The sequence below is a fragment of the Sebastes umbrosus genome, chromosome 10 (assembly GCF_015220745.1).
Source record: "Sebastes umbrosus isolate fSebUmb1 chromosome 10, fSebUmb1.pri, whole genome shotgun sequence".
Classification (NCBI taxonomy): Eukaryota; Metazoa; Chordata; class Actinopteri; order Perciformes; family Sebastidae; genus Sebastes; species Sebastes umbrosus.
The window spans coordinates 24,612,952-24,629,033 of record NC_051278.1 but is presented as its reverse complement, the minus strand read 5'-3'; the positions used below and the strand labels follow the sequence as shown (position 1 = coordinate 24,629,033).

Here is a 16,082-nt window from a genome sequence, read left to right as displayed (position 1 = left end):
GTGTGAACGAATGCACAGTCAGCCTGTGTATATGGGTACGCTAACGCCTCTCTTCTTTTCTCTCTGTGCTAGTATTTCCCCTAATCTTGAGCTGGAAGCCTTATTCAAACGCCATTTTACCCAAGTAGAGTTCTACCAGGGATCTGTCCTCAACCCTCACGATCTCGCCAGAGTGAAGGTACAGTCGGTGACCGGACTCTCGCAGAGATGAAATCACATAAAGTTATAGACAACGGTTGTTGAATTTAAGTGTCGGGGTGTAAATCTCAAGTTTTATCACGATACAATATTATACCGATTCTTTGGACAGCGATACAATATTTGCTGATGTCACAAAGTCTGCCACGATACAGTTTTGATTCAATTCAATTCAGGGGCCTGCGATTGATCAGAGACAATATCATATTTCTTATATATTTAACACAATCAGTTACATCTATCAACTCACAAAAAGCAATTTTATTACTGCTCTCTTCCAGACATTTAAATGAAAAAACAATATATTCTTTTTAATAAAAATAATAAATAGACTTCCTGTTGTTCGCTATAAAGTGCCACATTTCTCATGTTTAAGTGCAAATCTTTTTTATCAGTTAAGAATTTCAAAGTAAAGACGTATCTTAAAGATGACATATGCATCGATGTTTTCACTCTGCATCGATGATATTGGATCGTTGATCATTGAATCGATATACTGTATATTGATCCAGATCTATGTATCGTTACACCCCTATTTAAGTGTAGATTAAATTTGATGGATTAAAAGCAAAATTGCATTGAGTAAATCAGTCATTTTGAGTTTTTATTTCTTTATTTTAGTGGGTATAGAGAGCAGAGGAAAACAGTGCAGGATTTTTTTTTATTTATTTAAAATGGTTCGACAGAAGAGAAAAGAAAAAGAAAAGAAATCGGATGCACTTTCATCAGGAGTATGACTAATTGAAACTGCCCAAAGTTAAACCCACTAATTTGTTTAATTTTGTATGAGAAAGACAGACACACTGAATGCGTGTTAAAAAGTACTGACTATAATGTTAACACATCTGTTTCTTTGGTCCCTACACACAGATCGAGTCTGCAGATGCCTGTCTTATCCTAGCCAATAAATACTGTGCAGATCCTGATGCTGAAGATGCCTCCAACATCATGAGGTAATGTATCCTCTGGACTATGAAATCAGTGGAAACTAACTAGATAGATAGGGTGTTACATCTGTGCCTGTTTTTCATCTTCTAGAGTTATTTCGATCAAGAACTACCATCCCAAGATCAGAATAATCACACAGATGTTGCAGTACCACAATAAGGTAAGACCTGTGATATATAAGATTGCTTCACTTCATCTTGGCTGCTCTCTATTCCTCCAGAGCATTTACAACGAGTTAACCCGCAACCCTGTCTGCATAACAGCAATGTACTTTAATTCAGTAGTTGGTTTAATCATTGGGTAATTCATAGCAACATGTGCCATACGAGCGACTGCTCACTCCATTACCCACAAGCTACCTTGACTCCTGAAGGACATGTAACATGTAACATGGCAATTCACTCAATTATTACACATGTTACTGTGTTGCTTTGCATTGATTTTAACTGGTATTTAAGACTTTGTTTGTATTTCAAGCATAGTTATTTTAATCCAAACCACAGTCTTTTCCTAAACCTAACCAAAGAAGTTTATTTTGAAAAGACTGTATGCATGTAACGAGCGAAAATTGACACATGTTGCTGAACATTTCGTATGAAAACACGAAAAATTAAGAATAACTTTTCGCAAGCCATCATACCAACCGTTGTATGAGGATACGTTGCATTGTTATATAATAATTTTCTGAGTAAAGAATCACGTTTTTATGGTAGCATTTGTGAAAATGACACCCCTCTGATGTAGCCTTTTTTTGCACAACCGTTATACCCATTGACGGTTGCACTGAAACACCATTTGTTTCTGTAAATAACATGTCTGAGATTTGACTAACTAAACATTAAGTGCAGTTGTTGTAGTAAAGGCCAATTTAATGAGTATTTATGAAATGACTGCCTTCAAATTTGCTTTTTAACAATTTTAAGCTGAAGTCGGTAACTTTGAGCAAATGTGATTTAAAAAAAAAAAAAAAAAGAGGTTATTTTTATCAGATCAACATTTTGTGGGAAAAAAAATTTCTAAAAACAATTTGCCATTATGCAATGGATTATGCCCTGGTATATTTCTTGGCTGGGGCAACTAACTCCCTGAAGTATCTGCTGGTTTCTTTGCAACCTCCACAGAGCCAGGCTAGCTGTTACCCCGTGTTTCCAGTCTTTGTGCTAATCTAAGCTAAACAGCTGCCTGTACTGTTGCTCTATATTTCCCGTCCAAACATGAGCGTGGTATTCCCCTTCTCATCTAACTTTCCGCCAGAAAGCGAATGAGCGTACTTCCCAAAATATTGAAATATTCCTTTAAGAAATCTGAATGATGTGCTTAGTTTTCCGTGTCTTGTGACCTCCTCTGTCTGTCGTGTGATGAAGGCCCATCTGCTGAACATTCCGAGCTGGAACTGGAAGGAGGGCGACGACGCTATCTGCCTGGCGGAGCTGAAGGCAGGCTTCATTGCCCAGAGCTGTCTGGCCCAGGGCCTGTCCACCATGCTAGCCAACCTCTTCTCTATGAGGTCCTTCATTGAGGTAACACAGAGGACAAGATTAACTTGCCTCGTCTCAGTCACTCTCTCTGAACAGACTGAAGTAATACGGATGAATGAATTCTCACATTGCGTTTTTGCTAAATTAGATGATTTATTCAGGGATTGAAGGCAAGGTTGCTATAAGTGGATACAGTAGGTTTCTCTGCTGACAGATAGACTAGATCTATCAAACACAGCACATTCCCCAAAACATTTTTTGACATCTTTGTCCAGAGAGTGTTTTCAATTGTCCTGGCACATCATATTTTACTGTGACATTTCATATGGAATCTGTTCAGTGTTTCTGTGGCTCAAAATTTAAGAGGTGCTTGTCTCTATCAAAGAACTGTTCTCTTGTCATAAAGATGATGGATCAGCTTATAATGACCAGGCTGATGTTGTGCGGCGGAACATCTGCAGACCACATTGGGCCGCTATTGGAAGGAAAACAGTGTTTTTCCTTCATCTCACATGTGACATTTCCATGCTTGTTTTTTGTCAGATTGAGGAGGACACATGGCAGAAGTATTACCTAGAAGGGGTGGCTAATGAGATGTACACAGAGTATTTGTCCAGTGCCTTTGTCGGCCTCACCTTCCCCACTGTCTGCGAGTAAGTATCCCTTTTCCCTCGCTCAGCAAGCCCACTGTCAGCGGTAGGTAGAGCTAACAATCCTGAAGTGAAGAAAGAAAGACAAGATGTGAATTTCAAAGGTGTTTTGAACACATCACTCATTTGCTTACACACTGCTGTCCACTAATGAGTGCACATGTTTTACAGGCTGTGTTACGTGAAGCTGAAGCTGTTGCTTATCGCCATCGAATACAAGTCTGAGCAGAGAGAGAGCAGGTTTGTTCATTGCATCTTTCTTCCACTAACATCAGGTATGACTGCGTTAAAAGTGACTCGCTTCAAGTGGATCTTTTCATAAAATATCTTATATTCTTTTCCCCCAAACAGTTGATATTCAGATTACATTTGATGACATTAAGTTGCCGAATGACATTTGTATGATAGCTTGCCAATATGACTATCAGTACACACAATAACACAACTAGAAAGCAATCAAAGAGCACATATCTCCGCCAAGGCTGCACAGTCTTCTTGACTATCTGCGTCTCATTTTAGTGTGCCAAAGCTTTTCATTAAAGTGCGGTGGTACATGAGAAATTAGCAGAAATTTCCAAGAAATCCTGTCTTGCCTTTTTAAGAAACCTAGCACAGAAATGTATGGATTTGCACCGAAAACAAATCACTTATTCCTTGCCCTTGTGGTCTAATCTTCCTCAAAATTTTATTGAATTCCAATAAGAACTTTTTGGAATATCACGCTATTTGGCAAACAAATAAATGGGACTGATAATACTGACTGTATGTCCTTGGTGGAGGCCAATTCTATATCAAACCTAGCAGGTGTGCAGGAGTAACTGTAAAAGATGTGGTTGATATTTAAACTTGGTTTCAGACAAGTATTACTGCACTGCAACATTTTTTGTTTCATTTTGATTATATTGTTCTGTCAATTCAGAGACACATTCACACATAAATAACCAATTTTGCTGCACATTTGAATCTCACGTCATGTTTTTCCTTAACTTGACTCTATTGTGTCCCTGTTCAGTCTGTATGATAACCACTAACTCTACATCAGTGTCAGTCTTATCACCAATAACAACATGAAGTACTATTTCTCTGTGATCTCAATTACCAAATCTCACCCTCCCTTCCCCATTCACCTGTGTCAAATGTTTTTTGTGTACTGGCAGGATTGCATGGCAAATGATGGTCATTTTTGACATTAGAAGCTAAAATCAAATTTTAATAATTTTGACGTTATGAAATTTCTAGATGTGTACGTATTTGATTCTAAGCTAGAAATTATCCCAGTGCGATATTTAAAAAAAAATCTTTTAAGCTAGTTAAGTTATTGAAAATACTTTTTTGTAATGATTTTGACATGAAAAAGACATAATTTTCCTTATACCTACAGCTCTTTTCTAGGTATGGAAGCCCATTAGCCTCATTATAATGACATGCTATCTCAAAATAATGAGTTAGTATCTCAATATTTTGACTTACGATCTCATTATTCTGACTTACTATGTCAATATTTTTTGACTTACTATCTCATTATTTTGACTCACTATCTCAATATTTTGACTCAGTATCTCAATATTTTGACTTAGTATCTCAATATTTTGACTCAGTATCTCAATATTTTGACTTAATATCTCAATATTTTGACTTATTATTTCATTATTTTGACTTACTATCTCATTATTTTGGCTTACTATCTCAATACTTTGACTTAAGTGTCTCAAAATAATAAGAAATGTTAATCACATTTGCGAAAATGGGCTTGTGATGGTAAGCCTAAGTCAAAATATTGAGTCACTAAGTAAAACTTCTTATCTCAATATTTTGACTTACTATCTCATTATTTTGACTCACTATCTCAATATTTAGAGTATTTAGTATCTCAAAATAATGAAAAACATTGTGATGGTAGGTAGGCCTTGGTCAAAATATTGAGATATTATGTAAAAAATAATGAGATAGTAAGTCAAAATGGTGAGATAGTAACTCATTATTTTGAGATAATATCTCATTATAATGACTTACAGGATGTTTTTCTTTTTTATCACGGTGGCAGAAATGGGCTTCCATATCTAGAAGATGTATACCACAATGTCCATTGCCATTTGATTAAATCACACCCCTTGTCAAAAGATAACCACCTATAAAATCAAACAGACTTTTTTTTAGTAAACAATAATTTTTTTGGGTGCATTGCACAAGCATGAAATAATTGAATTGTGTGTCTTGCACCACATGCTGCCATATAAGGCGTACCTGCTAAATAGGCAGAGAAACAATGGAAACAGTCATATTCTCCTCTTCCTTTATGTCCATGATAACTGTTTGATTTGAGATTTTTTCTTGTTGTTTGCAGAAGCCGAAAGCGGTATGCCCTCTACCTTATCTTACTTCCAAAGTTCCGCCCAATCTCCACCACTTTAAAGCTTCTGACTTTGGGAGTTTCCCCAAGGATATTTTTCCAAACCCTATCTCACAGGCCTCTTTTTCTAACTCTTTTTTTATGGTGTCCCTTGTGCTTAATGCACTAACTTCTTTGCAGGCAGAGAGAGGATAGATAAATTGGACATGTTTGTAGAAGTGCTGTTTCTTTGTCTTTGCTGTTGTCGCTGTACCAAGGCCAAATGCTCACCCTCTCTCCATATCTACCTCTTATTTGATCTTTTCAGTGTTTGTCCTTTACCTGTCCTTTGCTTAGTTTATTTCTCTCACTTTCAGTTCTTTTTTCAGTGTTGCTCAGTTGTTACCCTACCGTGTGTTTGCTTTGCCAAGTTAATTATTCCACTCATGGTGTTTTTAAATCAGTACTTCATGGTTCTTTGACTCAGAATCAGTGAGGAGTTTGTACACACTTAGACCTCAGATGTGTCGATAAGCACCGATAATCTGTTGTTCTATATTTTGGATTTAATCATGAAATAAATTGACTGATTATCTGCCATTGCTGTACTGTAGGCAGTGGCCGATATAATAGCATGTCTTTTTCCTCATGGTTTTATTACACCAGCAGCACCTCACCAATCCTTGTTTCCATCATTCCACACACTAGGGAAGGCATGGAGCTGTTGAATTTGGATAGCATTCAGTTGATCCAAACTGAAATTTAATAACCATAGGCTACGATGTTCACAAGTGCAACACATTTCACTTTTGCATTCCATCACCCTCTCATGTTCTCAGTGCTAAATGTAAATCCATCTGTGCATGTCTGTACGTCTGGTTTATGTGTGATTACCTCGAGAGGGAGTGTCTGCGTGTGAATGTGCATTTTCTGTGCGTCTCAGCCACTATGTCCTGTCGTGCTTGTGCGTCTCTCGAGTAGATGTTCTTAAGTGAGGTCACTTCCTGTCAGTTTGGTGTTTGAGAAACAATCCAACTGCACAGAAGTTACTGCAACCGTCTGCATCTACGTACCTGTCCTTATACCTGTACCGCAGTGGCTATGCCTTTCTGTTTGATTATTGTCCTCTTCATGCCGTATGGTGACTGCATGCTATGACACTATCACATAAGGTGTGTGATGCTTGCCTTGTTGCTCACAATATGAGGTTTTGATGCTTTTTAAGCTTCTATTCACCAGTTTGCACCTGACAGAAGAAAAATGTCTCGGATAGTTACTCCTGTAAAATCTCAGATTTGGGCAGCAATGTTTGTGGAACTGTCTTGATTTGATCTGTTTCTTTCCTTTTATTTCATTAAAGAGCATGCCAGGCGTGACGCCTGTTTACTTCTTTGGGGGCCATTCAATCTGAAAGAATGCTATTTTACTTATTGAAAAAAAAAATGTGGAAGGAAAAAATCTGATCGGCATGACTGATGCAATTTGATCACAGCCCGATATGTGTGTGGATTCAATTGCTCCCTTAATATTTTTGTTTTTCTCCAATGTAGCCTTTTCCAGAGCCCAGAGGAAAGATGTAGTGAGATAGATGTTCTCAGATGTACTACTTCACTTCTGCCATTAGTCTACACAGATTATACACTCCTTCAAAATTGGTTACTATAATGCAAACAAATAGTATTTAAGGGGAACAGTGTGTAACATTTGGGTACAGTTACAGAGCAGGAGGAAGAGGAGGAGAGAAAGAGAGAAAGGAGTGCGGTGCGCAAATAGCAGACAAGATGAGTGACAGTCGGAAACGAAGCAAAATTAAAAATAACGGTATTCTGGAAATTATAAGGTTTGGTATAATTATATTGAATAATTTAAGTGATATATGTGCACACATACTAATCATAGGTCAAAACAGCGCTAAATTTGGCTGAATTATAAAAAGGCAGAAGTGGTAAAAATGAAGAGCCGTTTGGGAGCCGAAAGAGCCGGCTCTTCTTGGTGAGCTGAGCCGAATGATCTGACTCTCTAAAAAGAGCCGGAATTCCCATCACTAGTCCGTAGTTCTCCGACGCGTTTGTGAAACTGCGGTAACGTGTGCAAAACAAAACCGCCAGCCGGCGTCTGACTTCTGGTGCTCCTAACGTTGTGTTATTATGCTGCCAAAAAGTGTACTTAGCCTGTGTTGTTAATTATTATTATTATTATTATTATTATTTGTTTAGGCTACACGCATTCTTTTTGATTACATCACTTCCGGTAAATGGCACTCAGGTGTGGTTCCTCTCTACTTACCTGTTCACTTGGATGGCGGGATTGGGACAAAATGGGTGAGCTAGACTCCGATATCTTTGTTGACTGTCACCTATGGATTTCTTTGAACGAGTCACGGTTAAAGAGCCTACTTAGCTAGACTCTTAGCGGCGTTTTGATTGTTAGCCGTCACTACAGTAAACCCTCCGCTCACTCCTCCCTTTCCAAGACTGCGGTAACGTTAGCAACCAAGTTCAAAACCATGGTAACGCCATTCGCCCAACCTTCGCTACCTTCACTCTCGCTCGAGGGGGCGCTATCATTTTAACAGGAAGGGGGGGGGGGGGGGACACTATTCAAGGTGGGACCAGACTTCTACATTACATCAGAAGTGGGTGAAACAGACACACATGATTCAGTTGATAGCAATCTGCCAACACATTAGTAAATGCTGCCAAATTCTACACACTGTATCTTTTAATATAAGAAACACATTACCCCAGCACTGACAGTAGTTTTGTTAGCCATATGATGAGTATTGTTCTCACAAATTGACAAAAGCTTTAGTTCTAAGTAGAGTAAATGGAGAGAAAAAAAGAAGAATCAATAGTTCATCATCTTTCATCTGGGCTCATTGTATGTATTTTGAAGGAGTGTGACCCTTAAAGGTTTGTGGGTTCAGTGTTTTGATTTCTTAGTTACACACTCACATCATTGATGATTGTTGCCCACAGGTAACCATTAATGACCAGGGTGTGTGTGTGTGAGCGTACAGTATGTGTGTGTGTGCGGTGTCTACTCTTTGTCTCAGTCTAATTGATGGGGAATGATACAGCCAGTTGCTTAAAGTGCTTAGGGTCTTAAACTAGTCCCGTTCACAATAAAAAAACAACGCATTGGCTGATATATCCCGTGATATTTATTTTTAGTGCAGCTGTTGTTCAGCATGCTGTAATACATTTTTGTCATAGTTTTGTCTTTAGATATAAATATAATAAATGTAATGTAACATTTTAAGTCAATATTGACCTTACCGTGCATTCTAATTATTTTCACACTATAAATCAATGGAGCAGAGACACTACTGATTTTAATGTGAGTTAATCCACCTTTGGACTTCCTAGAGCAATAGAGTATAGCAGAGAGTCACTGAGTAGAATCAGCCTAGTATCGACAAGAGAAAGAGCTGTTCATTCCCTTGCATCATACTGTCAGTTACTAACCGAGATAACAACACTGTACAACTGTACATTCTCTGTACTGCAGCCATGTCATGTTTCGACTAGATGACTACACTAAAACCACTCCATAGCCATAATTTTAATTCTTTCTACCCCTGTCCCTTTTACTCGTACCTCTCTGTCCCCCTTCTCACCCTGGGGCAAACCGATACCATTCTGTAAAGAAAAGAATTAAAATTCAATGTGCGATCATATTGTTGTACATTCTGTCCATTCGTGTGAGTATCACATCAGCAAATTGCCCCAAAATCAGAGGAGCAAGTGTGTTTATGATAACACTTAAGACACAAACTGAGCTCTAAAAGTTTAGCAGGGATGAATGTGTTGAGAAAAAAAGTCCAGATAAGCGCAGTGCGGGTCCGATTAACGGCTTCAACAAGTCTGTGTACCATTCCTCTTGATTAGCATGTTGTGTGCATGAGTGTTGTCCTGAAGTTAATGAGCGCGATGTGTCTATTTCTCTGATAACCCAGCATCCTTATCAACCCGGGCAACCACGTCAAGATGCAGGAAGGAACGCTGGGATTCTTTATCGCCAGTGATGCCAAAGAAGTAAAGAGGTAATCCTGCCGTCCTGATGAACAGCTGATCACTAACTGTCAAATGGACAGTTTGATGAACATTTTTCACTGTGTCACTTTCAGAGCATTTTTCTACTGCAAAGCTTGTCACGATGACATCACAGACCCTAAGCGTATCAAGAAGTGTGGCTGCAAACGACGTGAGTAGCTGCGCCTTTATTTTTGCCCCACTGACACCCCTCCTTCCCTTCCTCTCACTCCAAAACTTTCCAGTGGGTCTCTCTGTCTCATTATACTTGAGGTTTTACTCGTGTGAACACTAATGTTATACCTCTCATTGTGTCATTGTTCTCCTGTTCCGTGGCACTGTTTGTAAAGGTAATATTCTGTATGTTATCATACCATTATACCCTTAGGAAAGTATTTATTAAGGATCCCATTTGAACTTCCATAACATCCCTTATGGTATGATCATCAGTCAATATCTGATTTGGGTTTTTTTCCTAGACGAAATGTATGTGTTGTCATGTTTAAGTGTGTTTTTCTCTTTGGTTGAATCACTACTTTATCTACACAATCTGAGAATGTAGTGGTATGACATTTACAGGAGGGAACATTTGTGAGAAATGTACAGTAGATATGATTAAAATTATATTAGTTAACAGCTGTTCAGACAAAGAAAAGAAAAAAATCTACAGTAAGATCATATCATTGTAATCCTTCCATCCCGTTAATGATTATAACACTTAACTCACAATAATGCATATACAGCAGGCCTATTCAATTGGTGGCCCACGGGCCGAATCCGGCCCTTTAACAACCTCAAACCAGTCCTTTGATCATTTCTAAATATGAAATTTGTATAAAAACAATAATTTCTTCCAATAAGAGAGTTTACTCCCGTTCATCAACGTTATCACATCATGCTATCGACGCTGTTATGGACTGTTAAAAGCAACTTCATTGTGTTTTTATTTAAATAACCTGCTAACATTCTACGTTTATTGGTGTTTACATTGTTTGATTATTAGGAGATCATCGTTTTATTAGTAGGCTAATTAGCTAATTGTGTTTATTAAAATAACAACCTACTAAGATTAAACAGGGGTATTGTTTTCACATTTAAATTCCTAGCTTTGCAGATGAGAAATCGGAAAGGAAATTAAAATGTTTGGCCCTTGGCTCTTCACTGTTTTCCAAATTTGACCCTCTTAAAAAAGTGATTGATAGGCCTAATATACAGTAACTCCTTATCCCACTCCTGCACGAGAAACTAAAATTATACATATGCAGTATAAGCCAGAATACTTAGCTTTTTTTGCATGAGACGATGAGATTTTCTCTGAAACATTAGTAGATATGTGTTACAGTATATTCTTTTTACATATAAATATTCTTGATGAGAGTATTGAGCTCAGTCACAGTGCTCTTAATTGTTGCATTTTAGACAATACACAAATGCCCCTGTCAAAAGGAAAGCCTCCCCCCTTTATGTATGCAGACATAACATTGCCATTAAGGCAGGAACAGCACATGACCTATGCACAGTAGTCAATTGTCAGGACATGTTAGCCACTGGATAAATAATTCAGGTGAATATCCCATATTTCCACAAAAAGGTCACAGACAATTATAGTAAGCAGCCTGTTACAGACAAAGCCTGGTTTTAAAATACATGCCCACCATTTCTTTCTTTTGTCTGTGTCATTTCAATTATTCAGACAATTCCAGCTCGATATAATCAACAGGCCTTTCACACTCTGGTTTCATTTAGATAAACTGTTTACTTCTGTTTGCCTTCATGTCTCAGAGCCAGGTGATGGACATGGCGTTATGTTTTATCCTATTAGTTTCCAACAAGAGAGTTGCATTTAGAAAGATTACAGTTCCGTTACTGCAAATGGACGTCTGTCTTACAGTATGTTCTGTTCTATCATGTTTTGTTGTCTTCTGTTGTTTTTTTCCCATGTTTCTTTATGACCAGTGACACACTTTTGATGTATTTCCTTCCCTGCTGCCATTGGAAAACGCCACTTTATTTTAACTTCTCACTGGTAGTGATTTATTGTGAGTAAAAAGAAAATGGCTGCACAATTACCCAGAGTGCAGTACAAGTGTTTTTTTTTTTCTTTTTCCTCTTCAGCAAATAGTATACTGTATCTTTGTTGCATGTACCAGTGTAGCTTCTGCATCCCTCTCCTCGCCTCTCATTTCTACTGTACACTGTGCTCAGACCAGACCAGAACCAAAACAGCTGAAATCAAACTCACACCAGCATTATAGGCGCAGTCAGCTGATGCTCTAACTAGTTGGAAATGACAATTAGATAGAGTGTGACTTAATCGGATGTGGCCGGTGAGCTCTGCAGTTTTTCCTCACTATTTAATCATCAAACCAAAGTCATATATGGCATTTGGAAACCAATCCGCTGCAAGTCTTGTGTCATTACCCATGATTAACCTCCTTATAGTGCCATGATCTAAGAAAGGAACGTAAGGCAAATCTGAGATGTCATACAGTAATCATAGATTTAGAAGAGCTAACACAAGGGGAGGAAAATTAACAAGAACCACTGAGGTTTGAATTGATCTGCTTTCTGTCAAAGGAGGTTTTGTGTGCGGCTGTACTTCCAGAGAGCAGAAAATGTCCTTGTGGGAAGTGCTGCAAATCCTAAACGAGCTAGGTTGCCAAAACACAATCAAAACAATCTGGTCTCCCCTTTGCCCCGCTTCCCTGTGATCTCAGCCCCTTTCTAAACTCTGGGTCCTCGCCCTGCTCTGGCCGAGGTTTTAGAGATCATCCGTTCCTCACAGAATTGAAATGTCACCACACGAGTGTTGTGCATTTCAAATCTGGGCAGTTGTTGGGCAATTTTTTTTTTTTTACTCGCTGCACTGGATTAAGTCCATCATCAATACAGTATTAATTGTCATAGCGTTAGATTGCCACTAGATGGCGGTGCCGTGCCAGAGTCATGTCCAGTAACACAATATTTAAATGGTGATGTCTGTAGAGGAAACTTAAATCCCCTGAAACCTGTTCAGCAAAAATGCAAGGATCAAATCGGTGTGTTTCTGTGCATTGGGGATAATACATTTAATCAAAAACTGGATCTACGGTTTACAGCAGAAAGGCTGCCTTTCCAAGGAAAAAAGCATTTGTCTTTTTTGCCTCCACTTCAATAAGCTCCTGTGCGCAGTTTGTCATTGCTCAAAAGTTCAATTCTGAGCTAGTGTAACAGTATCATTTTCCTAGCACTCTTGCTGAATAAGGAAGCCTTAGGGGGACATATCAGAATGGTGCTTTGTTTGGGACATCCTTCGTATTCAACATAGCGCCCTGATAGCTTCTCTTGGAGTATTTTGTGCCTTGGTGGATTATAGGAGATGGTGACAAAGCAGACAGTTCATCGGGGCAGCCGTCATGTTGAATCTTCAATTAAGAATGCCCTGAAATGGACACCTTATCATTCTAGGCCAGAATCTGGGTATTTGTGAAGTCAAAGACATTGTCGGTGTGTTTGTGTGTGTGTGTCTTGTGTTTTCCATTACTCCCCTTCTACGTGTCCATAATCTACGTTGTAAACATTCATATACTGTGGTACGAATGCCTATAAGCAAAAACTCTGAAGTTAAGAAATGCCAGCATGAAGTGATAGCCTCGCTGCACCTTGTCTGCCGTACCCCCAAACTGTTTCGACACTGTGAACAGTTATATCTGTGCCTCCCCGTTGTTGCTAAGACCAAAACGGCGTTTTCTGCATGCCTATTACATGCTCATAAGGCACATGTGCATGCCACAGGATGCAACAGTCCCTGATGCCGTCATCCTATGGGTTATGATCTGCGTTTCCCATTCTTTCCGTGGCCAGAAGCTGAAACATATTGCTTCATTCAAGATCTTATTTTTTCCAACGTGACTCAGAGTCAAAGATGCTGAAAGTGTCTCTGTAAAGGTGCCAGACAGTATTAGTCTGCTGTCTGTTTGCACCTTGGCAATGAGAGAATGGGGACCAGGGACTGTTTCTGCCCAGAGTCACAGCAATCTAGATGTGCTACTCTGGGGACTTTCACTCCCGTTTCCCTCGGGGTTCAGAGCTTCACACACAGCAACATACACACCACAAAGATAGGAAGTGGCTGCTTACAGTTTTTGGCTGCAGGCTGACTAGTACTTAAGGAGTTAATTGTTGTGTATACTGCTTTCACATCCAGTCTTACCTGAACTAGAGCACCTATTCTCCAAATTGCAAGTTTATTTAGGATGATAACTGAATAGAAACATCAATGAAATACTTTAATACAGTCATTATGGCATTGATGTTGATCCTGGTAAATATACAGTAACAGGGATGGTGGATAATTAGTAACAAATTTCATTGTGACCTGCAATCCCTGAGCTCCTAGTGTTTTAGAGACATTACATGGGAGATTTGACAAACAAACAAAAAATATAGCACTTCCCTAGTATAAATAAAATGCTGAAATGTAATTTTGAAATGCATTTCCCCCTTAATTTTGAGAGTGAATTTGGAAATGCCAGAAGAGAGACTCTCACTTACCCTACTTATTTGCAAGTTTTATCCCCTGATTTTATTGAGTGGATACAATTAAAAAAGATATAAAAGTATATGTAATGGCCCAGTCAGTATTTTTACCTCATACATTTGAGGCATATGGATATTATAGGTTGAAGATTAACAATCAACACTAAAATTAAATAAAAATGATAACTGTCCTTGATACGAACAAACCTCAAACAACATAAACTCATTATATTTAGAGATATTAAACACCTGACAACTTCAGGATAATGGTAACAGTAGCACAAGTAGAGAAAAGTACAATTTCACGGTTGTAAACATTCCAAATGTGTCCCAGTTTACTTCCTGTTGCAGTGTATGTGAATGACATCAGCTGACAGGAAGTAAACATGGACCCAAGCTGTTGCCTAGCAACGCAATTCCATTGAAACGGAATTGAAAAATTGAATCAAGTTAGCGTAATGTCTGTTACACAGCAATATCGATCTGTAGTTAGCTAACATTAGCCACCATAAGCTGCTGGTCATACCAGACCACATGAAGCTGTAATTTCCTCTTTCAAAAGTTATATAGTCTCACTTTTAAAGAAAGAATCACAGAAAAATTACAACCATATGCATCCTTTGTCTAAACTCACACGTGCACTTTAGAGTGAAGCATCCCTTGGGAAGTGGAGCAGTGAAACTGCAGGTTTGAATATACAGTAGCATGAATTGGCCCGTCTAGCTAGTAGAATAGTGTGATGCCATGGACAGAACTGCTACAGCTGCATGATGGGATACAGGTACGTGATCCACTCCTTTAGCCAAATGGATAGAGGATGTACAAATGTATGAAACATTGTATGAGGTTTGCTGCTGAAGACATTGCTCATGCCTCTCTTCCCCGAATGCCTCCCTCCCCGTCTCCTTTCTCCTCACCCCTCTTTCCCACTGTTATAGTTTTGCCTTTTGACCTGTTACAGCCTTAGCTCACAGCCTGACCTCTCCAGACTGTGTCAATATGAATGAGAAATAATGCGCTGGCATATGATTATTCTATTATTAATTTTGTTATATTGTAATGTGTTTAAATTTTACTTTCTCAGACAAGAAATTAAAAAAAAAAAAGAAAAAAGAAATGAATTGGCTGAGTTGTTGAGGTAAAGTAATTGGATTTTTAAATAAATCCTGGCGCTTCGAGTGTGTTAATTTAATTTGTGGCTCAAGTCTGTGGGAGCAGGTGGCTAAGGCTTGCACTTTCTGATGAAGTTACCGTCCAACTTCCCCTGGATGAATATTTCTCCTTTTGCCATTAACCTGCTGCTTTTCCTTTCCTCTCATCCCAAAACATGACTGTAGCCAAGATGTCCTACTACAAACGAATGAAACTGGCATGTTGTTTTGATTGCGGCCGTTCAGAGCAAGACTGCTCTTGCATGTCAGGCAGTGTACATAGTAACATGGACACCCTTCAGAGGGCCTACCCACTTTCCTCTGTCTCTGTTCATGATTGCGCAACCACTTTACGTGCCTGTAAGTTACACCGCCCAACACATGCTGTTACGTGTCTGTGGTGTGTGCTCCGTGTGTATTGTACCTTGTAGAGGTACTGTACGTGTACGTTTGTGTCAGTGATGTCGTCTATGTAGTGTGGTCCGTCAACCTGTGACTCCCACAGTTTGTGTAGCTGTGGCATACGTGATTTTATTTATCTATTTCATGAACAATTTTTACTCAGCGATGTATTTTTTGTTTCTCTCCTTTTCTATCTATATCTCTATCTTTATCTCTATCTCTATCATTTATTTTGACTCTTAATCTCCTCATTTTCTGTTATTTTTAGTTGAATTTCATTAGTATTTTTCAGTTATTCATCTTCATTTGACACCATTCGTTTGAGTGTAATATGTGTGGTGGGTTAGTGGTGGTGTGGCTCTGTGCTGCTGCTG

The 16,082-nt window shown here is 38.7% G+C and overlaps 1 protein-coding gene across 27 annotated transcripts in view; it reads left to right on the top strand.

Annotated features, from left to right (window-relative positions):
- Nucleotides 1-16,082, top strand: part of kcnma1a (potassium large conductance calcium-activated channel, subfamily M, alpha member 1a) — a 186,242-nt gene that overhangs the window by 133,111 nt on the left and 37,049 nt on the right. For 6 of the 27 annotated variants that reach the window (XM_037783206.1, XM_037783205.1, XM_037783215.1 and 3 more), the window contains exons 11-21: nucleotides 73-178; nucleotides 1,069-1,151; nucleotides 1,237-1,306; nucleotides 2,511-2,666; nucleotides 3,168-3,277; nucleotides 3,446-3,514; nucleotides 5,619-5,630; nucleotides 9,562-9,648; nucleotides 9,733-9,809; nucleotides 11,668-11,676; nucleotides 15,493-15,666. In XM_037783206.1, coding sequence (XP_037639134.1) covers nucleotides 73-178; nucleotides 1,069-1,151; nucleotides 1,237-1,306; nucleotides 2,511-2,666; nucleotides 3,168-3,277; nucleotides 3,446-3,514; nucleotides 5,619-5,630; nucleotides 9,562-9,648; nucleotides 9,733-9,809; nucleotides 11,668-11,676; nucleotides 15,493-15,666 — 953 coding nt within the window. The remainder of the gene's footprint in view (nucleotides 1-72; nucleotides 179-1,068; nucleotides 1,152-1,236; nucleotides 1,307-2,510; nucleotides 2,667-3,167; nucleotides 3,278-3,445; nucleotides 3,515-5,618; nucleotides 5,631-9,561; nucleotides 9,649-9,732; nucleotides 9,810-11,667; nucleotides 11,677-15,492; nucleotides 15,667-16,082) is intronic. The other 21 variants (XM_037783212.1, XM_037783211.1, XM_037783210.1 and 18 more) reach the window with 5 other exon arrangements.